At 38.5% G+C, this 27,576-nt stretch overlaps 1 protein-coding gene across 1 annotated transcript in view; it reads left to right on the top strand.

Annotated features, from left to right (window-relative positions):
- The window catches only part of PDSS2 (decaprenyl diphosphate synthase subunit 2), a 237,750-nt gene that overhangs the window by 183,145 nt on the left and 27,029 nt on the right, over nucleotides 1-27,576 (top strand). Inside the window, exons 5-6 of the mRNA XM_037064977.1 lie at nucleotides 4,594-4,767; nucleotides 5,975-6,106. Coding sequence (XP_036920872.1) covers nucleotides 4,594-4,767; nucleotides 5,975-6,106 — 306 coding nt within the window. The remainder of the gene's footprint in view (nucleotides 1-4,593; nucleotides 4,768-5,974; nucleotides 6,107-27,576) is intronic.

Genomic DNA, 27,576 nt, shown 5'->3' with positions numbered 1-27,576 from the left:
TGTTTCTCTCCCTCTCTTCCTCCCTTCCCCCCTCTCTAAAAATAAATAAATAAATAAAATCTTTTTTAAAAAGAAGAATCTGCAAACTGTCCTGTGTTGCTGAAATGCTGGCCTCAAGGGGAATATGTGGGGTAGGAGATGGAGGAGTGTTGCTTGGTATCAAACAAGAGGGCCTTGCATGCTGTGCTATAGAGTTCATCTTGATTCTGTGGGTAGGAGGAAGGCATTCAAGGAGAATTATTTGAGTTCTTTATTATGTCAGATTTAAGGAGAGAGGAAGGTAGAGGGAAAGAGAAAGACACCATGAGAAAGATTCAGCAAGTATTTATTGCACACTTAATGCATTCTATTGAGTGCTGCTAATTCAGCAGAAGGCAAAACAAATTCCCTGCTTTCGTGTTGCTAACATTCTAGTAAAGAGGGCAAGCAACAAACCATTAAACAATTGGGGATTCAGTAGTATCAAGGGAAAAAGTGTTTAAACAGGGTAAAGAGAAGGGAAGTGATAGAGAGGGCTGTAGAATTGAAATTTGATTGCAGATCTAAAAGCAGGAATCGAGCTGTGCAAACGTCTGGGGAAAGAATGTGTGCAATGGAGCCATAGCCAGTGCAGAGTCCTCAAGGAGGATCACGCCTGGAGCGTCCGAGAAAGCACGGAGGTTCCGGCTGGCTTGTGGGGTTTTATTTTTTCACTTTTAGTTGTATATATTTTACTATTTTAAGTTTCGTAAATCTTTAAAACAAGTACATATTTGAAGATTAATATTCAACTGGTCTAACTATTTTTATATTCTTCCTAAAGAACATTTGTAATTGATACTGTAATTCAGGTTAAATAATTACTCGGTTTCATCTTTTAAAGTGTTTTCCAAACAGGACTTTGCTTGATGATGTAAGTTTCAGTTCTTATCATTCTTTAGCAGATTTGACCTATGTGTGGTTTGGAGGTGATCTTAGCTATAGTGCCCAGAAGATTAGTAGCGTTTACTATTTGTGTAGTAACTACTTGTGTAGCACAACTACTTGTATTGTGTAATGTAAGTGTCCCTAAGTTGCTATACCCAGGACCTCTGCTGAATCCTGAACATGAGTTTCCATTGTTTGGACCTATGGAGGGCAGCAGACAAACAAAAAAACTATTTTGGTGAATGTTAATAAACTTTCCAATTTTGCCTAGAAATATTTCTTCAGCTGATACAAAGCACTCTGTAACATCTATCAATAAAAATGTAACTCCAGTAAGAGAAAGTATAATTGATCCATTTCCACTAAATCCGAATAGCAAACTTTGTGGCCTCAATTTTCTAGGGCAATTGTAACTTCACAGCTCTTAGGACATGAGCTAATAATAAGGGTAATTGTCCTGGCTTATGATTTTAAATGATCACCCTTGCAGCTGGGTGAGCAATAGACTATAACCTTGTATATATTTCGCTTCATATGTGTGGGCTTATATGTAGCAACAATTCCTAGAACTGGGATTGCTGGGTCACAGGACAAATGTATTCTAATTTTGATACATATTGGGAAATTCCTACCCATCCTCCACAGCTGCCAGCCATGTTTGAGAGGTCTGTTTCTTTACAGCCTCACCAACACGAAGAATGAAGCTTCGGGGAGGTGCCCTTTTTTTCATTGGTCAGAAGCCCCCAAATCAAATTGGTGGTGTTACATCCTTCTAGACACTCTTACTATCTATTTACCTCCGCTTTCTAGTTTCCACCCTTATTCTATTGCTTGTCACCCCATCCCTCACCTTGCCCTGCACTTTTTTTTCGCTGTGGTTTTTCTATCTATTCTTGTTTGTTTGTTTGTTTTCCATGTAAATTTTTCAGTCAGCTTGCCTGGTTGGGTGAAGGGTTAGTTTTATTGAAGTAACTATGAAGTTAGATCTTACTGTCTTTAAACATAATGTCTTTATATTCATTCCAGATACCTTTGTTCCTTCAGTAGTATCTTAACATTTTCTTCATATCAATTCTGAACATTTCTAAGTTTATTCCCAGATTTTTAGTCTTTCTTTTCATAGATATAATAGAAGAAAAGACCCTGTTACATTGTATATGCTGCTACCTACTGACTTATCTTCTTGTTTGTAGTAGTTTTTCAGCTGAGTCTCTTGTTACTTCCCAATATAGTTATATTGGCTTCAAATAGTGATAAACTCCTTCTAAATTTTATATGTTTGTCCTTTTTTGCCTCTTCTTTTGCATTGTTATAGGCAATGGTGTTGTGTGCATCCCTGTCTTATTTCTGATTTTAGGAAAGAAGGCTCATGTGTATCTCTGAAGTATTTGCTGAGTTTTGGTGTGCACATGCCCATGCATGCACGCGCACACATTATGTGAACAAAATGCACAACCGCTCCTGTTTTCTTTAGCGTTGTTTCCTTATCAAGAATAGGAGTAGAATTCTGTCAAATGCTTCTTTAGTATATATGGAGAGATAATATGGTTTTTATCTTAGGTTTATTAATATAATATATTAACTTTGTGCATCCTAAAGTACATAATCAGATTTCAGGAATAAAATGTTTTTATTAGGTATAAATATATTTATACCTAATGTTTTGTAAAAGAGGCCTTAATTTTATTCACTGCGTCTCTTCTGTCTAACCTGTCTCATTATTACACAGTGTTCTTTTGCATGTCTGCAACTGTGTCATAGAATTTGATCTGACCAATGGACTGAAGATTCATCTTCAGCATAGTAAAAGAGATGGGGCTAAATCTGAGCTGACGTTTTAGTGATTCCTTTGAAAGTTTTCTTACTATTTTTTATTTTGTCCTCAAATAATGGTGAAAGAAGGATTATGGTATATGCACCAGAAAGTAAAGTGTTTTGCCAAGACACATCATAATTAAAATGCCAAAGGTTAAAGATAAAGAGAGAATCTTAAAAGCAGCAAAAGAAAAGCAGAGAGTTACCTACAAAGGAGTTCCCATAAGACTATCAGCTGATTTCTCAAAAGAAACTTTGCAGGGAAGAAGGGACTGGCAAGAAGTATTCAAAGTGATGAAAAGCAAGGATCTACAACCTAGATTACTCTATCCAGTAAAGCTGTCATTTAGAATGGAAGGGCAGATAAAGTGCTTCCCAAACAACGTAAAGCTAAAGGAGTGTATCATCACCACCCCTTATTACATGAAATGTTAAAGAGACTTATTTAAGAAAAAGCAGAAGATAAAAAATATGAACATTAAAATGATAACAAACTCACAACTATCAATTACTAAATCTAAAAAAATAAATAGCAAACTAAGCAAACAACTAGAACAGGAACAGAATCACAGAAATGGAGATCACATGGAGGGTTATCAGTGGGGAGAGGGAGGGGGAAAAGGTACAGGGACTAAGAAGCACAGTTGGTGGGTACAAAATAGACAGGAGGATGTTAAGAATAGTATAGGAAATGGAAGAGCCAAAGAACTTATATGCATGACCCATGGACATGAACTGAGGGGGGATTGTTGGCCGGAAGGGGGGGTACTGGGTGAAGGGGGGCAAAGGGGGAAAATTGGGACAACTATAATAGCATAATCAATAAAATATACTTAAAGAGAAAAAAAAGAAAGTGTTTTGGTTAATTAATCCTTCTCAATGGATTCTAGTTAAAGGTTTCAAAGAAACACCATAAAGTGAACATTGTTTCCTATACTGACTTCATCACTCTCATCCTCAGAGTTCCCTTTACAGAGAGGAGCTGTCCAATAGGCTAGCCACTGGCTCCTGTGCCTGTCAAATGCTCGAAATGGGCTAGTGGTGTGCTATAAGTATCAAATACACACTGATTTTGAAAAGTTACTATTAAAAATAGAAAATATCTCATATAATTTTACATTCATTATTTATAGAAATAATATTTTGGTTTTTTGGAGATAGATAAAATATGGCACTAAGATTAATTTCACCTTATTCCACTTTTTAAAAGTTGTTCCTAGCAAGTTTGAATTGCTTACATGGCTTACATTATATATTTTTGGACATTACTTGTCTAGAGCCAGTAAGTGTGTATATACTTACACATACTACAATGATTTTCATAATTTAAAAAAAGATGAAATTAAATAAGCTATACTTGCATCCTCCCTAATCACCTGGTTTCTTCTTGTGGGAATAAAGTTTGGTGAGTAATCTAATCATACCCCTTTATAATGGGTAGCCTCCTCTCTGATTTTTCTACTGAACTGTTCACGAAAGAACGCAGTTCCTTCATTATGCCTTTGACATTTTCACATAAGTTAACGGCAACAGGATTCCTCTATTTTAGAACATAGCACTTAAGAACTGTTGTGAATAAGATAGGAAGTTAGACATCCACATTTCTAATTTTGCTTTATTCTATAAATATACTTTCATAGAAGTTCCCTAGCTGAGAATAAAATTTGCTTCAGCATTTAAAAAAATGTGCCCCCTTAGCCTAAAAAAAGGCAGTTCTGACCCCCTTAGTTCTCTTCAGGTAGGTTCAGTGTCTTAGTCCTGTCTTGTTGCAGTAACCTGAGTGTTTTAAATAGTTTACATTTTAACTCTTTAAAAACTGAAACAAACTACTCACATTGCCTTTTTGTTCTTGATTTTTGTTGCCTTGATTAGGAAGACTACATCACAAATGACATTGGAATATCGACTTGGAAGGAGCAGACTTTCCTCTCCCATGGTGTCTTATTAGCAAAGAGCTGCCAGGCGGCAATGGAATTAGCGAAGCACGATGCTGAGGTTCAGGACATGGCATTCCAGTATGGGAAGCACATGGCCATGAGTCATAAGGTATTTGCACACCCTTTCTCCTTTTCAGTTCTTAAGTAGCTAAAATGATGCATAAAAAACCTTTGGCCACTTAATAATCTTTTATGTTTAAAAAGATGTTTATTGTGTATTTAAAATCTATAGACAGTGGTTGTTATATAAACAGTATGATTTATATAACAGTAAACAGTACTGTTATAAAACAGTAAATACTATATAACTTTGATAGAGGGCTACAGCTTACTTTAACCATAATTGTGCTGTTCGTCTTTTCTTCCCACCTGAAAGGGTTCTAGAAAGAACTCTTGCAATTATTAAATAACATGTGATGTTGCCATTTATAAAATGGAAGAATATTTTCATTTTTGTTACAGTTCACTTATAGTTCCTCATGTAAAATATCGTGGAAAGTTAATAAAATTTGGAAATATACTGAGTAAAATTGAAAGCTTTAATTCTAATAACTGATTCTTTTTTTTTAAGATTTTATTTATTTATGTATCTTTAGAGGGGAAGTAGAGAGGGAAAGAGGGAGAAACATCAATGTATGGTTGCCTTTTGTGCATCCCCTGCTGGGAGTTGGCCTGCAGGGAACCAGCCTGCAACCCAGGAATGTGCCCTGACTGGGAATTGAACCATGATCTTCTGGTTCACAGGCCTGTGCTCAATCCACTGAGCTACACCAGCCAGGGCTCTAATAACTGATTCTTTTGAATGGGCATGTTAAAATATAAAATATCCTGAGATTAACTGCTGTATTGTTGTCTCTATGTATATGTAATTGTAAAATCCCATTGTTTATGTATGTATGTTTATATGTACATATATGTGTATACATATACACACACCTTAGGTGTTACCCTAATAGCTCATAAGAGGGGGAAATATTTATATGTCTATGTAATATCTCCAGGTAATTTTTTTACATATTAAATCTTAGGTTACTTTATTAAGCAACTACATTTATTATATCTTTTTGTAAGTCCTTACCTCAAATGTAAAGTAAAATAAAGGCTTCTCCCAAATAAAAAGGAATGTGTTATGGGAAAATGATTTTAAAGATTATCGATAATTATATAAACTGTTAGTTGGCTTATTAAAGTACATCTGAAACCTGTATTCCTTAAACTCCACTTTTCACTATATTATCTAGTGCTTTCTGTGTATGACTAAAACATACTAGTTTATATGCATTTCCTGATTTAACTCTTTTGACTACATCTTCTAGATAAATTCTGATCTCCAGCCTTTTATTAAAGAAAAGACCAGTGACTCCATGACTTTTAACCTGAACTCAGCTCCTGTAGTCTTACATCAGGAGTTTCTTGGAAGAGATTTGTGGATTAAGCAGATTGGAGAGGTAAGTGAAATTACTCCTATTTTAGATACCAATTGCATTAGTTGATTTTAAAACACAATTTGTATTTTATGATAATCTAAGGTATCAGCCATATATAGATCAGCCATGTTCAAGGTTATTCATATAAGAGGTAAAAGACTTACTTTATAACCTATACTTTAAGATGTAAAATTTTAGCTAAAAGTTAGAAACTGAACTTGCAGTCAACGTTGGAGGAGTAGGTAGACACATTTCACCTACTTACACAAACATAGAAAAAATTATAACCAGATCTCAAAAATAATGTGTAGAAACTTCAGAAAATTGAGATGTCTGGAAGTCCAACAACCATGAATTTGAAGAAGACACATTTATCCAGACAAGTAAAAAGGGTGGAGTCACAGGAATAGGTGGTGAGGCAGTATGATGCCAAAAGGTGGCAGTGGCTGAACGGATGAGAGGGTTACCTTTAGAAGCACGTGATCCCCGCTCTAGGCCAGACCACACAGCCCAGGGTTCCAGCACCAGGAAGACAGATCCTCATAACTTCTGGCTGTAAAAACCAACGAGGGGGTTGGGGCAGTGGAAGAACTGCTGGATTTTTGCAACTTAAAGGGTGAACATGATATTAGAAATTACACAAACCCACCCACTCTGGGATTCAACATCAGGGCAGCAGCTAATAGGGCGCTGGTGGCACATGAGAAGGGGACGAAGTGACTGAGAACAGAGCAAGCTCCAGGCGAACTGCCAGAAGCAAGGCAGCAGCATTGTCTGTCCCCTCTTGGAACCTTCCCCACACAGCTGCAAAGCAGTGAAGCGGGTTGCCCCACCCTGGCAATTACCCGAGACTCCTCCCCACTCAAATTATACGTGCCTTTTCTACACAGGCCATGCTACTACAACAAGGAATAGAAGCTGTTCTACCTAATACACAGGAGGCTGCTAAATTGAGGAGACAAATAATGGCCCAAATGAAAGAACAGAAAAAGAACTAAGTGAAATGGAGATTGCCAACCTGTCAGATGCACAGCTCAAAACACTGGTTATCAGGACGCTCAGAGAATTCCCTGAGTATAGCAAAATAACAAAGAAAGAAATGAAGGCCACCCTAAGTGAAATAAAGAATAAGTCACAGGAAACCAACAGAGAAAGGAAGGAAGCTGGGATACAAACCAACAATTTGTATTCAAACCAGAACAAAAATTCAACCAGAACAAAAATAAGAAACAAGAATTCAAAAAAATGAGGATAGACTGAGGAGCTTCTGGGACATCTCCAAACAGGCCAACATCTGAATCATGGGGTGCCAGAAGGAGAAGAAAAAGAGCAAGAAATTGAAAACTTATTTGAAAAAATAGTGAAAGAAAACTTCCCTAATTTGGAGAAGGAAGTAAATGCACAAGTTCAGGAAGCGCAGAGTCCCAAACCAATTGGACCCAAAGAGGACCACACCAAGACATATAGCAATTAAAATGCCAAAGGTTAAAGATAAAGAAAGAATTTTAATAGCAAGAGAACATCAAATAGTTACCTACAAAGGAGTTCCAATAGGCAGTCAGCTGATTTCTCAAAAGAAACTTTGCAGGCAAGAAGGGGCTGGCAAGAAGTATTCAGAGTCATGAAAAGCAAGGACTTACAACCTAGATTATTCCATCCAGCAAAGCTATCACTTAGAATGGAAGAGCAAATAAAGTGCTTCCCAGAGACGGTAAAGCTAAAGGAGTTCATCACCACCAAAGCATTATTACAGGAAATGCTAAAGGGACGTATTTAAGAAAAAGGATATCAACACTGTGAACGTTAAAAGAGGCAACAATTTCACAACTATCAACAACTGAATCTAAAAAAAAAAAAGCAAACAACTTCAACAGGAACAGAATCATAGGTATGGAGATGATTTGGAGGGTTATCAGCAGCAGGGAGGAGGACGGAGAGAATGGGGAGATGGTTCAGGGATTGAGAAACATAATCGGTAGGAACAAAATAGACAAGGAGAAGTTAAGGATAGCATAGGAAGTGGGGAGGCCAGACCCATGGACATGAACTAAAGGGTGGGGATTGCTGGAGGGAAAGGGGTACCAAGCACAGGGGGTTAAAGGGGGAAAAATTGGGACAACTCTAATAGCATAATCAATCAAATATACTTTAAAAAGGGTTAGAAACTGCAATACTATATTTTGTTATTATGTGAGTTCTTCAAATACTGCAACACAAATCTAGTACCTATGGTGCATGCTAATTAAGTCATGATTTTTTTCCTAAAGGCTTCCAAAAATTGGGCTATGATAACAGCACCACCCTTTAACTGACGGCAATTTCCCATCTGTAGACTCTAGCTCAAGCTGCAGAATTCCAGGAGGCCTGTCTGTCAAAATTATAAGAATTGAAGGACCTGAGTCTCCAAATTGAAATGGTGCCCTAAATAATAAACTTTAAAAGACCCACACAAAGCCCTGGCCAGTGTGGCTCAGTTGGTTGGGTGCTGTCCTACAAACCAAAAGGTTCAATTCCAGGTCAGGGCGCATGCCTGGGTTGCAGTCTTGGTTCCCAGTCAGGGCACGTACAGATCGTGGCTGACTGATATTTCTCTCTCACATCAGTGTTTCACTCCCTCTTGTTCTCCTTCCCCTCCCCTCTCTCCTAAATAAAAAGTAAAATCAAAAAAGACCCACACCAAATCACATCATTATCAAATTTTGAAACAGTGGGGATAAAGAAGAGCTCCTAATACTTACAGAAAGAAAAAGAAAACCCTGCCTGCGTAAGATGGGGAATCAGAGTAGCCTTAGTCACTTAGTAGTGACAATGAAAGTTTCAAGACAATGGAATTTGCTTCAGTGTTAAAGAGAAAATTGTTTCCAACTCAGAATTTTCTGCCAGTCATGTTATCAGTGTAATGTTAAATAAAGACCATTTAAAACAGATAAATAAGGTCTCAAGAAATTTTATCTTCCAAGCATCTTTTTTCAAAGAGCAAGTGAAATATTCTATCAAAGCAAGAGAGGAACCAAGAAAAAGAAAGACAGGAAACTTAGGAAACAGGAGATCAGACAGATGTGTAAGGCAAAGGGAAGAATAACAAACTACAACAGTATTGTCAGCGATAGGAGATTTGCCATGTGCCAAGAACGGTGCTAATGACAAACCCGGGGCAGAGACATTAACTGACTTGTGCATAGCGAGCCCATGGTAGAGCCAGGATTCAAACCCAGGCGGCCTGGCTCCGGGGCCCACGTCTTTCAGTAACGTGCTACACTGTTTCTCATCTGAGCAAGTCCTAGGCTGATGGCTGTGCATCCAGTCTAGGTTGGGACAAGAGTTCAGAGATCTCCAGGAGAACTATCTCCAAGAGAAAAAAATGGTACTGGTGACCACCTAATGGACTTGATCATATTGAGAATTTAGGGACAAATTAGTGAAAGGCACATAGAAAAGTGAGTGTTCCTGTTACCATTACTGCAAAACAAATTGCCTCAAAACTTACCTGCTTCAAATCATTATTTTAATATTTTCCTGGATTCTGTGGGTCAGGAATTTCAACAGGGCACAGAGGGGATGACTGCTCCATGACTTCTGACGCTTCAGCTGGAAAAGCCCGGTGCCTGGAAGTGACTCAATAATGCAGGGTCCTTGAGTCATTTGGAGGCTCCACTCACACCTGCCACTGGGCTGGGATTCCAAGAAAACCAGGCTGCTGACCAACCGGAGTGCTCACATGTGGCCCCTCCATGTAGCTGGCTTTCTCATGGCAGGGCAGTGTCAGAGTAGTCAGACTTACTTGCCAGATCAGAACTTCAAACACAAGTGTTCCAGCCAACAAAAGAGACTGCATCATATCTTATGACCAACCTTCCAAGTCAAACAGTCATTTCCTTGGTCTCCTATCAAATCAAGGGGCAGGACTATAACCTCATCTATCAATGGGAGGACTTTCCACATCTTAAAACAGCCACACTAAAACATGCAGGAGAAAATGAGGCAGTTATGAGCTAATAGTAAAAGAATTTTTAAAATATTTTATGTATTTATTTTTAGATAGAGAGAGGGGAAGGGAAGGAGAAAGAGGGGAAGAAAAACATCAATGTGTGGTTGCCCCTCATGTGTCCTCCACCAGGGACCCGGCCTGCAGCCCAGGCATGTGCCCTGACTGGGAATCAAACCGGTGACCCTCTGCCTCACAGGCCTGCGCTCAATCCACCGAGCTACACCAGCCAGGGCTATAGTGAAAGAATTTTAATGTATAAGAAAAGAAATGTAATCAGCACTCTACATGGCCTATAAAGTAATATTTATGTAGTATAAAATGGAAATATCAAATATTAATTTAAACCAAAAAATGTAATTAATGCAGAGAGACTAGGAAAAAATGATGTATTTTGGTCATATAAGAAATGTAATTATTTGAAGGAAAAATAAATGTAATTCTTTCTTTTAAAAAAATTTTAGAAATTATTTTTCTCTATTTTTAATATATTTTATTGATTATGCTATTACAGTTGCCCCATTTTTTTCTCCCCCTTTCCCCTCCACCCTGTACCCCCCTCCCACCATCATTCCCCCACCTTAGTTCATGTCCCTGGGTCATACATGTAAGTTCTTTGGCTTCTCCATTTCTCATACTATTCTTAATCTCCCCCTGTCTATTTTGTACCTACCATTTATGCTTCTTATTCTCTGTAACTTTCCCCTCATTATTCCCTCTCCCCACTGCTAACCATACAGTTCAATTTCCTGGCAGTTCTGGTTATTTTTTCTTTTTAGATTTGTTGTTGTCCTTCTTTTGGTTGTGCAAGGAGGCAGAGTGTATCTATATACAACTCCATCTTGGCTGGAAGTCTGTTCTTTATCAATATTGCTTTGGCTGTTTGGGGTCAACTTAGATTCTGTTTCTTTCATGGTAGGATCAATAGATGATATCTAAAATTTAATAATCATGGCAGAATAATATGGGAAGATTAACAGCAGAAAAAATGGTTAAAGAGCAGAGCATGGGACAGACATGGCCTGGAGAGTGCTGCGATGTTTTGTTAGAAGTCTTGTGTTGAGACTTCCGCCAAGATGGAAGCATAGGTGGAAACACTGTGCCTTCGCCCACAACCAAGTTTGAATACAACAAAGGTTTGGAGAAACAAAGACACAACCAAAGGACAGAAAATTGAATTATACGGAAGTCCGACTACATCTAACCGTTCAACGGGGACGGTAAGAGGGGCGGAGCCAGCAGCGAGCAGGGTCGGGCAGGACAGGGCCCCCGACCCAGGCGGGCAGGCAGACGGGAACCAGTTGGGGTGCGGGGCAGACCGCGGGCGCATATTCGCGCACAGTGAGACAGACCACGCAGGCCCCAGGGGGCGAGGGCTGACGGCGGTGGCACACTCGCGTGCAGTGGGACGAAACGCGTGGGCCCGGTGACGGCAGCAACTGCGGCACCGGTGAGGGCCGTGGCGGCAGGCGGCGGACAGGACGCCATAGTCCCTCTTTGACCCCGCCCCCACATACAGCGTCACAACCCAGCGACTTAGTTGCCCTGCAATACCAGTGAGAGCCATTGTCCCTCTTTGACCCCGCCCCCACATACAACGTCACAACCCAGCGACTTAGTTGCCCTGCTCTAGTGAACACTTTAGGGCTCTGATCCTGCTATGGAACAGGCACGAACAACCCGAAAGATGGCACAAGAAGAACTCAAAGTCCCAGAGCCAATAACTCTAAGCGACCGAGAAATTGCCAGCCTCTCAGAAGCACAATTCAGGACACTATTTATCAGGATGCTCACAGAACTGGTAGATTATAGTCACAAATTAGAGGAACAAAGTCACAAATTAGAGGAACATATGAAGGCTAAACTAATTGAAATGAAGGGAGATGCACAGGAAACCAATAGTGATGGAAAGGAAACGGGGACTCAAATCAATGGAATGGACCAGAAGGAAGAACAAAACATCCCACCAGAAAGGAATGAAGAAATGAGAATTCAAAAAAATGAGGAGAGGCTTAGGAACCTCCAGGACATCTTTAAACGTTCCAACATCCGAATTATAGGGGTACCAGAAGGGGGAAAGAAACAGCCACGAGTGGAAAACGTATTTGAACAAATAATAAAGGAGAACTTCCCCAGTCTGGCAAAGGAAATAGACTTCCAGGAAATCCAGGAAGCTCAGAGAGTGCCAAAGAAGTTGGACCCAAGAAGGAACACACCAAGGCACATCATAATTACATTAGCCAAGACCAAAATGAAGGAGAGAATCCTAGAAGCAGCAAGGGATAAGGGGACAGTCACCTACAAAGGAGTACCCATCAGACTGTCAGCGGATTTCTCAAAAGAGACCTTACAGGCAAGAAGGGGCTGGAAAGAAGTATTCCAAGTCATGAAATCCAAAGACCTACAGCCAAGATTGCTTTATCCAGCAAAACTTTCATTTAGAATGGAAGGACAGATAAAGTGCTTCTCAGATAAGGTCAAGTTCAAGGAGTTCATCATCACCAAGCCCTTATTATATGAAATGCTAAAGGGACTTATATAAGAAAAAGAAGATGAAAAATATGAACAGTGAAAGGACAGCAAACACACAGTTATTAACAACCACACCTAAAACAAAAGCAAACCAAGAGGACAGCTAGATCAGGAGTGGAACCATAGAAATGAAGAACACATGGAGGGTTAGAAACAGGGGAGTGGGAGGGGGAGAAGGGGGGAGAAGGCACAGAAAATAGCATAGATGGTAGGTAGAAAATAGGTAGTGGGGAGGGTGAGAATAGTGGGGGAAATATAGAATCCAAAGAACTTGAGACACGTGGTTATAAACTAAGGGGGGGAGAATGGTGGGGGAGGGAGTGTGCGGGTGGAGGGGAATGAGGGGGGGAATAGAACAACTGTAATGGTATAATCAATAAAATATATTTTAAAAAAAGAAGTCTTGTGTTATTTGACTCTTTAAATAATGTGCATATATTTGGTTTTCTTTTACAACTTTTAGTTTAAAATTTTATATGCTTTACTGCAGTAGTTTTAGTTCTAGTCATTTATACCAAGAAGAATATCAGAGATATGGGCAGACTTACATATTAAAATGTGTAGTAAATACTAATTCTAAAAGAAAGAAAGTGAAAATTGATCCCTTTCAATATAGAAAATGATTAAATGAAGTATCATACAATGAAACATCACACAACTATTGAATATTGTATTACTAGAGTGTATTTGTATGTTTTTCAACAGCCAAACTGAAAATGTATGTATAGATGGTATTAATAACTCTAATTGGGTTACATTGGAGTACATTGCAGTTTTATATTTTGGTTGAAAATCTACAGCTACAGACTCTCTCTATCAGCTATTTACGTGTATGCATGCACATATAAGAATAGCATACATATGAATTTTAAAGAAGCTTCACAGAAAAGGGACATATTTGACTCTCAGTTTCTTTGCAAGTATACTACGCTATAACTGTAGACAACATGTGAGTCCAGGATTTCCTAAACAGCTGGTGAAATATTCCCAAATCATTATCCCCAACTTGATTTAGAGTGAAAGGGATATCCTTTCTAAATCATCTATGTGTAACCACTGACATTATGACCTTTTTTAAAAATATATTTTATTGATTATGCCATTACAGTTGTCCCATTTCCCCCCTTCATTCTCCTCCACCCTGCACACCCCCTCACCCCAATTCCCCCCTTTAGTTTGTTTCCATGTGTCACAAGTTCTTTAGCTTCTACATTTCCCATATTATTCTTGCCCTCCCCATCTATTTTCTACCTACCATCTATGCTACTTATTCTCTGTACCTTCTCCCCCCTTCTCCTCCTCCCACTCCACTGTTGCTAACCCTCCATGTGATCTCCATTTCTATGGTTCTGTTCCTGATCTAGCTGACCTCTTAGTTTGCTTTTGTTTTAGGTGTGGTTGTTAATAACTGTGAGTTTTCTGTCCTTTCACTGTTCATATTTTTTATCTTCTTTTTCTTGGATAAGTCTCTCTTTTTTTTTTAAGATTTTATTCATTTATCTTTAGAGGGGAAGGGAAAGAGAGAGGGAGAGAAATATCAGTGTATGGTTGCCTCTCGTGCATCCCCTACTGGGAACTGGCCTGCAACCCAGGCATGTGCCCTGACTGGGAATCGAACCATGATCCTTTGGTTCACAGGCCTGTGCTCAATCCACTGAGCTACACCAGCCAGGGCTTGGATAAGTCTCTTTAACATTTCATTTAATAAGGGCTTGGTGATGATGAACTCCTTGAACTTCACCTTATCTGAGAAGCACTTTATCTACCCTTCCATTCTAAAAGAAAGCTTTGCTGGATAGAGCAATCTTGGATGTAGGTCCTTGCCTTTCATGACTTGGAATACTTCTTTCCAGCCCCTTCTTGCCTGTAAGGTCTCTTTTGAGAAATCAGTTGACAGTCTGATGGGCACTCCTTTGTAGGTGACTGTCCCCTTATCTCTTGCTGCTTTTAGAATTCTCTCCCTCGTTTTAATCTTGGCTAATGTAATTATGTTGTGCCTTGGTGTGTTCCTTCTTGGGTCCACCTTCTTTTGGACTCTCTAAGTTTCCTGGACTTCCTGGAAGTATATTTCCTTTGCCAGATTGAGGAAGTTCTCCTATTTATTTGTTCAAATAAGGTTTCCACTTGTTGCTCTTCCTCTTCTCCTGGTACCCCTATAATTTGGATGTTGGGGGTTCCTGGAGGAAGATGTCCTGGAGGTTCCTTATCCTCTCCTCATTTTTTTGAATTCTTGTTTCTTCATTCTTTTCTGTTTGGTCATTTCTTTCTTCCTTCTGGTCCACTCCATTGATTTTAGTTCCAGATTTGTTTCCATCACTATTGGTTCCCTGTGCAATTTGCTTCATTTCACTTAGTGTAGCCTTCATTTTTTCATCTAATTTGCGACTAAAATCAACCAGTTCTGTGAGCATCCTGATCACCAGTGGTTTGAACTGTGCATTCGATAGGTTAGCTATCTCTTTGTCACTTAGAAGTATTGGCTCTGGGGCTTTGAGGTGTTCTTCTGCTTCAGCCATAATGTTTTGGTCTGTTCACGGCTGTTATGTATGAGGGATGAAAGCTTAGGTGTTCATTGGGGCAGGTCAGCCCAGTTGCTGGGTTGTGACTGGGGGGTGGGGTCAGAGAGGGAGAAATGGCTTTTTTCCCCTCACTCTCTCGGATTTTGGCCACTTCCCACAAGCAAATTGGGCCCTTCTGGTGTTGGTTCCTGGGTGGGTGGGCTTGTATTCATTCTAGAACCCTGTGGGTCTCCCCAACAAACCCTCCTGTGGGGCTGGGAGACCCTGCCAACACCTCAACCCCTGAAAGTTTTTCCAGTCAGTGCTTTTAGGCTGTATTTCCCATTGCTGGGGCCCTGGGTTGCACGGTCTGTCTCACTGCCCATTTTTTTTGCCTGGTTTATCTGCGTGCAAATGTGTGTCCCCAGTCAGCCAGCCACCTTGTGAGCCTTACTGGGTTTCCATCTGCGCCCGCCCAGGTCACCAATCATTGCCTTTTCCTCCCAGGACCCCTCTCCGCTGCCACCAACTCCGCCCCTCTTACTGGTCTGGATGAATGGTTCGTTGTTGTCGGACTTCGGTACAGTTTACTTTTCTGTCTGTTTGGTTGCATTTTTGTTTCTAAATTTTTGTTGTCCTTAAATTTGGTTGGGTGAGGAGGCACAGTATTTCCACCTACACCTCCATCTTGGCTGGAAGTTTCTATGACCTTCTTATTCTTATATCTACATATTTGAGTCATAAACAGGGTGACTGATTAACAGAAGATGAATTTATCTAAAGCAAATAAGTGTTAGTTTCTGTCATGCGTATGACGACATTTTTCAGATTAAAGAGTCCTAATAAGTTTATTTTAATCATCTAATTATAATATTCATGTTTATATAAAGCTCTAAAGATAATTATTTGCTCTATGAATGGCTTAGGAGACACAATTTTTTAAGTATGTTTTATTGACTATAGTATTACAGTTGTCCCATTTTTTTCCTCCTCTTTATCCCCCTCTGTCCTGCATCCTTGCTCCAGCATACCTCCTCCCTAGTTCATGTCCATGGGTCTCATATATAAGTTCTTTGGATTTTCCATGTCCTATACTATTCTTAACCTCCCCCTGTCTATTTTGTACCTGCCAATTATACTTCTTATTCTCTGTACATTTTCCCCATTCTCCCCTCTCCTGCTCCCCACCAATAACCCTCCTTGTGATCTCCATTTCTGTTTCTGTCCTGTCCTAGTTGTTTGCTTAGTTTGTTTTTGTTTTTGTTTTGTTTTTAGGTTCAGTTGTTGATAGTTGTGTTTGTTGTCGTTTAATGTTCACAGTTTTGATCTTTTTCTTAGGTTAGTCCCTTTAACATTTCATGTAATATGGGCCTGGTGATGATGAACTCCTTTATTTTATCTGGGAAGCACTTCATCTGCCCTTCCATTCTAAGTGATAGCTTTGCTGCATAGAGTAATTTTGGAGTAGGTCTTTGCCTTTCATGGCAAAATATACAGGGAACCAGTAGTAAGGGAAGGAAACCAGGACTCAAATCAATGATTTGGAACAGAAGGAAGAAATAAATATTCAACTAGAACAGAATGAAAAAACAAGAATTCAAAAAAGTGAGGAGAGGCTTAGGAACCTCTGGGACAACTTTAAACATCCCAACGTCCAACTCACAGGAGTGCTAGAAGGAAAAGAGGAAGAACAAGAGTTTAAAGACTTATTTGAAAAAATAATGAATGAAAACTTCCCAAGTGTGGTGAAGGAAATAGACATAGAAGTCCAGGAAGCTCAGGGTCCCAAAAATGTTGGACCTAAGGAGGAAAACACCAGGATACATCATGATTAAATTACCCCAGATTAGAAATAAAGAGAGAGTCTTAAAAGCATCAAAAGAAGAGGAGAGAGTTACCTACAAAGGAGTTCCCGTAAGACTATCAGCTGATTTCTCAAAAGAAACCTTACAGGCAAAAAGGGGCTGGAAGGAAGTATTCAAGGTCATGAAAGGAGGCACCGTTTTCATTAACACTTGAGAGAGTGTTATGGAAACATTCCATCCTAAATCTTAAGGAGGTTCCATATTAATCCAGAAATTGGTTCTTTCTAGTGCTCTTTTTCCAATTTTTCATGAGATTAACCTCCTATGCATTTTGGTGATCTTTTCGTCCCCCAGGTTTTGAATTTTATTGCAAGATCCTTAAAGATAATAGTGAATTCACCTTTAAATTACCCACAGTACCTGGCATAGTGACTTACTTGGAGTAGTTATTCAATTAGTATTTATCAAAAAGTATGTGATGTGGTCTTCAAAGGGTGAACTGTTTAATGGCAGCCCTGTTTTGTTGAATAGGAAGATCTGAGTTGGTGTAGTAGAAATGACCTGTAGAGGACCAGGGTTGGGAAGACTTGAATTCTAGTTTGGGTTCTGCTCATATCTATGTGACCTGAATCACATCCTTTCACATTTTTTTTATTATTTTCTGACTAGATTATGTCTAATGTTCCTTTCAACTCTTAAATAAATATAAGAAAGAGGTCTCTTAGGCAAGAGATGTGTCATAAGAAAAAATATTTTTATCTATTAGAAACCTAAGACTAGTTTTGACACTGAGACAGAAAAGTCTTGTTCCCAATGACAGACGTAGTTACTTATGATTTTTATTATCACACATGAGATTACTTCCCCAGTCTGCTCAGACAGGTTTGTGTCCCATCTACTCCTTTGATTTCCTGCTTGGGGAAAGGGAGAATTCATGAGGAGACAAGGAAGGGAGGAAGAGATCACATACACTTAGTTACTCTTCAACATTGTGAAGCCAGGAAAAAGAGCACCTCTGGAATTTCTCATATGGGGCTCCCCTACCTCCTGTCCAACTCCCTCTTTCCCACCACAATCTTAAGATTAGATAGTGTTCTTCCAACACACCCATAGGCACACCTACCCACACCACACACACCGCGCCTTTTCACAACAGGTGGTCTAGGGCACCAGGCCAGACCTGCAGTAGCTAAAAAATATTTGTTGAGCAATGTCTCCATACTAAATTCGACTGGTTTCTCCCTACCTTCATTTTGAATTTAAATTTGTAGCTGCTGAAAAATAATGATCTGGTAAAAGTACTGATAGTGAATGAGTGATTCACCCCAGGGAGGTAAAGTCACTACTCGGTTATTATTTGATTCCTAATAAAAGAAAGTAGAATCTTTAAGAGAAGCACAGAGCTCTGACTCTCTCAGGAAGTCCAGAGGCTATTGCAGGTCAGCAGCTTTATTTTTAATGATCCTTCTAGTTTTCTGCTACCATTGTAAGTCACCTGAAGAAATAAGAATTATGATTATATTTTCTTGGTTATTTCTGAAAGTACTGAAATGTCACTTAGGCTTGTGATATCCTGACACTGTCATAACCAGCCATAAAATACCTTAAGTGAACTACATATTACCAGTGCAAACCTGTAACTCACTTGTCCCTAGATATCCTACTATTCCCGTGTAAAAAGCGAAACAAAGATTTCGATGCAGGGCTGGTGTGCATGAACATCACACACGCATATTCGTAAACAAAAGGGAAAGTGCATATTCAGAGACCTCATAGGTGCTATGTGACATTCTTCCAATTACTTAAGTTGTTTTGAGCTATTTCAGATGGAATAATATTGACAAGATCCTCTACCATACAGTGTGTACAGTGTGGGCATCTGAAAAGACTGTATGTAAAACCATGAAGACTATGAAATGGTTCTAGATATCACCTAAATTAAAACTTTTCTGAAGGTTTTCTGTTGCACTGAAGGAAATAAAGTGCTTCACTACAGGATACACAGCACTAAATGCCCTGAAGATGGTCTATGGCCTCTGTAAGAAGGGATACAAGAAACACAAATATGAAGAAGATTGTAAGTGATGCCATCTGGAGCTCAGAAGACGGGAAGTTCATGAGTTGGAAAAGTCAAGAAAGGGTTTGTGAAGTAGGTGCTGTCTGAGACTGTCCCTGAAGATCTTGACAGCAAAAATGGAAATAAGGGGCTGGCTTCCAAGGCAATGGAGGCCCCCCAAAAGGGATGCAGTGGACAAGTGTTCAGTGCCTTCAAAGAAAAAAAAGTTACCATTTGGATAGAATCTGAAAAACACGGGGCAGTATAGGAACAGATGAAAAGTTAATCTAAAATAGTACAAAATGACTATATGTAAAGGCTTTAGTTCGAACAAATACGTGTACATGAATGTTCAGATCGGCAATATTTACAGTAACCAAGAAGGGAAACAACCCGTTGTTCACCAAATGGTGAATGGATAAACAAATATGGTATATCCATACAATTGACCGCTGTTCTGCCTTAGAAAGGAGTGAAGTGCCGATACCTGCTACCACGTGACAGGTGCTCCAGACCTAGTGGTAGTGATGGCTGCACAGCATTGCAGATGTTCTACGTGCCACAGAGTTGTATCCTTGGAAACGGTTAAAATTATGAACTGTATGTTATATGAATTTTATCTCGATTTACATAAACACTTTGGGATGTTTGCCTGTGGAAAATGAATTCAATACAGAAGTCAAAGAGCAGCTATTTAAATGAGCCAGATGCTGTCAAAGTGTGAAATGTGCTTTAGGATTGCGAATGGGTTGCGAATTCAGTCTTAGGTTAGGGCATGCAGAAGAGGCAACTGATCCATGTTTCTCTCTTGCATTGATGTTTCTCTCCTTCTCTTTCTCTCTCCTTTAGCCTCTCTCTAAAAATAAATAAATAAAAGTTTTATTAAAAAAAAAGAATGGTCAAGATAGCAAAGAAGAGGCTTGCCCTGTTTTTTTTTAATATTCTAATACCTTTCCAGCTCTAAAACTGGAGAGCCCGACAATATAAGGCCTGCTTTTTCTATCAAAACTTCTACCAAAACTCAACTGGCCACTGCAACTGCTGGGCTAACAGATGTAGTAGATTTCTGATTTGTGACCTTTTAAAATTTTCATACCCTGTACACAAATCATTCTGGGATGAGAATGAATGTATCCTTCCTTCCTCTGTCCCCTAACAAACCCCCTTTTTAAATATAAACTCAACCTCTTAATACCAATGCAAATGGACAGACTTTATTTTCAGTAAGATGTATTTTCTTTAGAGGAATCAATGGTATTTCTGCTTGTGCCAAGGCAAAATATCTTTAAAATGTTATTTTTGCAGCCACCAATGTAATCTTTTATTCAAACAAGGATCGCTGATGGGTATTGGTTAAGACAATCGAATGAATGGTTAGTAGGGAAGTGGATATTCACGTGGAGCCAAAGCACCCTACAAATGACTTATTAAATACATTGTAAAAGCTCAGTTTCACTGAAAATGACAAACTGATATTGTGTGGCTCCTGATGTAATAGAGAAGTATACAGCATCATCTAGTTGTCCTGCCAAAATGTTTTACCTTTAATCATTACAAAACAATCATACACATCCAGGATAAGGGACATTCTGCAGAGCAACAGACCTGACTCTTAAAAAATGACAGTATTATGAAAGACAGAAAATGTAGTGGTGTGTGGACTGTTACTGATGAGTAGAGATTATAAAGCCATGACATCCCTTAGGAATGCATGATTTTTAATTTGATCTTGGACTGGGATAAAAACAGCTCTGAAGGACACTGTTGGTTGACTTGTAATATTTGAATATGGATTTTATCTTAAATATCATGGGTTTGGGTTACATAGTAGAACACCATTTTGTTCTTTGGAGATGAGTGTTGAAGGGACGAGACATCGTGATGTCTACAACTTACTCTCCAACACTGAGCAAATGACCATTCAGACTAGAGAGAACACAAGGACTGCAAAATCCTAGCAATTGGTTAATCTAGCTGGAGGGCAAATGAATGTTCATTATGTTCTTTCAACTAAAACTTCAGAGAGAAAGGTAGTTTTCATTGAAGGTTTCAGAAGAGAATCTTTTTTAAAAAACAAAAAGACTGTTATTCCAAAATGTAGCTGATAGCATTGGAGAAAAATAACGTGATAAGTAGAGATGACCAGTCTCTAGCAATTTCTGGACTCCCTGCTGTGGAATATTAGTTTTCTGCTTTTAGAAAAAGGTTCCCCCATATCCACCTTTCAAGTCCAGATAACAGTAGTTAGAAATTGGAAACAGCTCATTTATGTCATCCAATCCTTCTTTGTTATCTGACTTATAAAAAAGCATTTGTTTCTGAAAGTAAAAGACCGCATTGTACATCCATTACTTACCAAGAGGGAATCTATCTGGCTTTGGTCTGCAGAGACCGGTATATAGACCTTTGGAATTAATCCCCCTGTGAGTCCTCTCAGAGTACTGGCTTTTACTGCTTTTGTACAGAATATTGTTTTACAGTACTCACTACAGCTGTCTGAGGAAGCCTCCAGTGTCGAGCACTGGAGTACTGTCTTGTCTATTTCACATGGGTTTTTAAAAGTTATTGGGCTGAAATTGGCAAATAAAGTTACATAGGTTTCAGGTATACAATTCTATACTAGAATACATCATCTGTATATTGTATAGATTGTTCACCACCCAAGTCATTTATCCCCTTTTTATCCTCCTCTAATTCTCCCACCCCCACTTTCCCTCTAGTAATCACAACACTCTTGTCTGTGTCTATGAGTTGTGTTGTTCAATTCTATTTTGCTCAGTTTATTTTGTTCATTAGATCCCACATATAAGTGAGATCATTTGGTATTTGTCTTTCTCTGACTGGCTTTTTTCACTTAGCATAATATCCATCAGGTCCATTCATGCTGTCAAAAAAGTAAGATTTCCCTCTTTTTATGACCAAACAGTATTCCATTATGTAAATGTATGACAGCTTTTTTATCCACTCATCTACTGATAAGCATTTGGACTGATTCAAAATCCTGGCTATTGCAAATAATGCTGCAGTGAACATAGGGGTGCATATATTCTTTCAAATTAGTGTATCGAGTTTCCTCAGATAAATTCCCAGAAGTGGAATCACTGGGCCCTGAGGCAGTGCTGTGTTTAGTTTTTTTGTGGTGACTCAGTACTGCTTTCCACAGTGGCTGCACCAGTCTGCATTCCCACCAATAGTGTACAAGGGTTCCATTTCCTCCACATCCTCACCAACACTTGTTTTTTATTGATTTATTGATAACAGCTGTTCTGACAGGTGTGAGGTGATATCTCATTGTTATTTTAATTTGCATTTCTCTGATGACTATTGATTTGTGCATCTTTTCATGTCTTTTGGCCTTCAATATATCCTCTTTGGAGAAGTGTCTACTCAGGTTCTTTGCTCCTCTTTAATTGGGTTGTTTGGGGGGTTTGGTGTTATTTTATCAGTTCTTTATAAATTTTAGATATTAACCCATTATCAGATGTATCATTGGCGAATATGTTCTCCCATTCAGTGGGTTGCCTTTTCATTTCATTGACGGTTTCCTTTGCTGTGCAAAAACTATTTAGTTTGTTGTAGTCCCATTTGTTTAGTTTTTCTTTTGTTTCCCTTACCTGAGGAGACCTATTAGAAAAATATTGCTATGGGAAATATCCAAGATTTTACTGCCTGTATTTCCTTCTAACATTTTTTATGGTTTGGGTCTAACATTTAAATCTCTAATTTATTTTGAGTTTATTCTTGTGTATGGTGTGAGAAGGTGGTCTAATCTCATTTTTTTGCATGTATTTGTCCAATTTTCCCAACACTATTTATTGAATAGACTGTCTTTACACCATTTTATGTTCTTGCCTCCTCTGTCAAATATTAATTGACCATAAAGGCATCGGTTTATTTCTGGACTTTCTATTTTGTTCCATTGATCTATATGTCTGTTTTATGCCAGTACCATGCTGTTTTTATTAGTATTGCCTTGTAGTATAGCTTGATATCAGGTAGTGTGATTCCTCCAACTTTGTTTTTCTTTCTCAAGATTGCTGTGGCTATTTGGGGTCTTTTGTGGTTCCATATAAATTTTTGAAATATTTGTTCTAGTTCTTTGAAATATGCCCTTGGTATCTTGATAGGAATTGCATTGAATCTATAGATTGCTTTGGGTAGTATAGACATTTTAATGATGTTAAGGCTTCCTATCCATGAACATGTTATGTGCTTCCACTTATTTTTATCTTCTTCAGTTTCTTTCTTCACTGTCTTACCCAAGAGCAGGCCTTTTACATCCATGGTTAAATTTATTCCTTGGAATTTTTTTGGTGCAATTTTAAGTAGAATTAATTCCTTAATATCCCTTTCTGATAGTTCATTATTGGTATATATAAATGCAACTCTTCTCGATATTAATTCTGTATCATACAACTTCACTGAATTCATTTATCAGTTCTAGTAGGTTTTTGGTGGAGTCTTTAGGGTTGTCTATATATATATATATATATATATATATATATATATATATATATAGTATCATGTCATCTGCAAATAATGACAGTTTTACTTCTTTCCAATTTGTTGTCTGATTGCTATGGCTGGGACTTCCAGTACTATGTTGAACCAGAGTGGTAAAAGTTGGCATCCATTTTCTGTTCTCAATCTTAAGGAAAATGCTTTTAGTTTTTTCCCATTGAGTATGATGTTGGCTATGGGTTTGTCATATATGGCCTTATATTGAGGTAAGTTCCCTCTATCCCAATTTTGCTGAGAGTTTTTATGATGAATGGGTGCTGGATTTATCAAATGCTTTTTTGCATCTATTGATGTGATCATATGACTTTTATCCTTCATTTTGTTTATGTGATATATCACATGTATTGATTTTTGGATATTGTACCAAAGTTGTATCTTCGGCATTAAACCTACTTTATCATGGAATTTTTTAAATATTATGGAATATATTTTTAATATAGTCCTGGATCCGGTTCTCTAATGTTTTGTTTAGTACTTTAGCATCTATGTTCATCGGGGATATTGGCTTATAACTTTATTTCTTTGCAATGTCTTTTTAAAAAAATTTTATTTATTTATCTTTAGAGGGGAAGGGAAAGGAGAGACGGAGAGAAATATCGATGTATGGTTGCATCTCATGAGTCTCCTGCTGGGAACTGGCCTGCAACCCAGGCATGTGCCCTGACTGGGAATCGAGCCGCGATCCTTTGGTTCACAGGCCCGTGCTCAATCCACCAGCCAGGGCTCTTTGCAATGTCTTTATCTGGTTTCAGAATTAGGATAGTTCTGGCCTCATAAATTAAGCTTGGGCATCTTTTCTCCTCTTGAATTTTTCAAAATAGTTTAAGAAGAATAGGTGTTAATTCTTTAAGTGTTTAGTGAGATTCAACCTGTGAAACCATTCGGTCCAGGACTTTTGTTTGTTCCAAGTTTGTAATCAAAAGGTTGTAATCACAGGTTGTAATCTCTCCATTCAGATTCTCTGATCCTCCTAATTCAGTTTTGGGAGATTGTAAGTTTCTAGGAATTTTGTCATTTCATCCAGATCATCCAATTTATTGGCACATAGTTGGTTATACTATTTTCTTGCAATCCTTTGTATTTCTTTGGGTTTTTTCTTTTATTTATTTGGGGCCTGTCTCCTTTTTTTCTTGATGAGTCTGGTTAAAGCTTTGTCAATCTTGTTTAGCTTTTTAAAAAAACAGCCTTGCTTACCTTTTGTATTGTTTCTCTAGACTCTATCTTGTTTACTTCTGCTCTGATCTTTATGATTTTTTTCTTCTACTCACTTTGGACTTTGTTAGTTATTCTTTTCCTCATTTCTTTAGATGTAAAGTTAGATTGTTTATTTGAAATTTTTCTTGTTTTTTGATGTGGGCCTGTAATGCTATGAATTTTCCTCTTAGGACTGCTTTTGCTGTGTCCCGTAGATTTGGGGTTGTTGTTTTCTCATTTTTATTTGTTTCAAGGTATCTTTTGATTTCTTCTTTGATCTCATTTTTGACCCATTCATTGTTCAGTAACATGTTATTTAGCCTCTGTGATCATGTGGTATTTAGTTGTTGTTGTTTTCATTTTTTTTCTTGTGATTGGTTTTTAGTTTTATACCAGTATGCTCAGAAAAGATTGAACCCCGGCTGGTATAGCTCAGTGGATTGAGCACTGGCCTGTGAAATGAAAGGCTGCCAGTTTGATTTCCAGTCAGGGCACATGCTTGAGTTGCAGGCCAGCTCCCCAGCTGAGTGTGTGAGAGGCAACCAATTAATTGTGAAAGACAACCAATTGATTCAGTGTTTCTCTCCCTCTCTTTCTCCTTCCCTTTTCTTCTCTATAAAAATAAATAAATCTTTTAAAAAAAGAAATGATTAAGACTTGTTTTGTGTCATAATATGTGGTCTATCCTAGAAAATATTCCATGAGTACTTGAAAAGAATGTTTCTTGTACCGCGTATCTTCTTCAGTAAATACCTCTATTTTTCACATTACATGGCTGGATACCTTCTGGACAGACCTCATATATTCTGCTGCTTTGAGGTGAAATGCTCTGAAGATATCGATTAAGTCCATCTGATCTATTGTGTCATCTAAGACTGCTGTTTCCTTGTAGATTTTTTTTTTTGGTATGGGAGATCCATCCATTGGTGTCAGTGGGGTGTTAAAGTCTTCTACTATGACTGTATTGTCAATCTCTCCCTTGATGTCCTTCAGGATTTTATTTATAAATTTAGATGCTCCTATTTGGAGTGCATAAGTGTTTATAAGGGTTATATCCTCTTGTTATATTGCTCCCTTTATCACTATGTACTGTCCTTCTTTGTCTCTTACTCTTGACTATACTCTTTGTCAGATATAAGTATTACTACCTTAGCTTGTTTTTTTTCATTCCCATTTGCATGACATATCTTTTTCCATCTTTTTATCTTTAGTCTATGTGTATCTTTCATTCTCAGGTGGGTCTCTTATACACAGCATATATATGAGTCTTGTTTTCTTATCCATTCAGCTACCCTGTGTCTTTTGATTGGAGCATATAAGCCATTTACATTTAAAGTGATTATTGATAGATACGTATTTATTGCCATTTTATTCTTTTAACTAGGTTCCTCTGTTACTTTTTTCTTCCTCTTCTTAAAGCAAGCCCTTTAACATTTTTTACAATTCTGGTTGGTAGTAACAAACTCCTTTATCTTTTTTCTTGTTGAGGAAGCTATTTCTCCTTCAGTTTTAAATGATAGCCTTGCTGGATAAAGTTGTCTCAGTTGTAGGTCTTGCTTTCCATCATTTTGAGTATTTCATGCCAATCCCTTCTGGCTTAAAATGTTTCTGTTGAAAAATCAGCTGACGGTCTTATGGGAGCTTTCTTGTAGGACTGTTGTTCTCCTGTTGCTTTAACATTACCTTGTTTTTAACTTTTCCAATTTTATTAACGATGTGTCTTAGTGTAGTCCTCTGTGTTCATCTGGTTTGAGTCTTTCTGTGCTTTCTGGATTTGTGTATCTATTTCCTTCACCAAGTTAGGAAAGTTTCCAGGCATTATTTCTTCAGACAGGTTCTCAATCCATTGCTCTCTCTTCTCCTTCTGGTACCCCTTTGATGCAGATGTTTTTGCACTTCATGTTGTCCCAAAGATACCTTAAGCTATCCTCATTTTTTAAAGTTCTTTTTCTTGTTGCTGCTCTGATTGGGTGTTTTCTACTACTTTGTCTTCCAAATCGCTAACTCATTCCTCTGCTTCATCCAACCCACTGTTTCGTTTTGCTTTTTATCTAGTGTATTCTTCATTTCAGATCATGTATTTTTCATTTCTGACTGGTTTGTTTTTATATTTTTATGTCTTTTTTCATATTGTTGTACTCACTAAGTTCCTTGAGCATCTTCATAACCATTTTTTAAACTGATAAATTATTTGCCTTCATTTCATTTAGCTCTTTTCCTAGAGATTTTTCCTGTTTTTTTTTTATCATTTGGGGCATGTTTCTTCATCTCCCATTTGGGTTGCCTCTTTGTGTTGTTTCTATGTATTAGATAGGTCTGCTATGACTTTCAGTCTTGGTAGGGTGGCCTTATATAGTAGGTGTCTTATGGGACCCTACAGTGGTGCAGTCTTTTTGATCACCTGAACTGGGTGCTCCAGAAATGTACTTTATGTGGGTTATGTGGGACTTCCGATTGTAATTGAGTCTTGATTACTATTACTCTATTTGTACATGGGGCTAAGCCTCAGGCTGGCCAACTGTGAGAATCAACCTCGACCACAGTGTACTAGCAGCTGTGCAGGTGATGGCTACACGAAGTGGAATTCACCTCAGCAGGGTCTGGTGCCTGCTGAGGTCTCCCTTTGCATATGCTGCTTTTAAATCTCATTGGATCCCACTCTAATGTCTGAAGCTGGCCGCTGGGTGTGTTGGTTCTGGAGTCTTTTGGGAGGGACTCTGGTACATGCCAACATCAGGTACTGCCTGTGATTGGCCTTTGTCAACCTCTTTTGAGCGACAAAGCAACCCACAGTTTATGGCTGCCTCTGCTGGGCCTGGGTGTGTGTGGAAAGGATCAAGCTATGCATCTAGGCTGCCTTTTATCAGTACCAGGGTCAGAGGCACAGCAAGGCTCCCTGA

The sequence above is a fragment of the Sturnira hondurensis genome, unplaced genomic scaffold (assembly GCF_014824575.4).
Source record: "Sturnira hondurensis isolate 20B ecotype Veracruz unplaced genomic scaffold, ASM1482457v3 Scaffold0015596, whole genome shotgun sequence".
Classification (NCBI taxonomy): Eukaryota; Metazoa; Chordata; class Mammalia; order Chiroptera; family Phyllostomidae; genus Sturnira; species Sturnira hondurensis.
The sequence above is the reverse complement of the archived record's forward strand: the minus strand, read 5'-3'. Positions and strand labels throughout refer to the sequence as shown.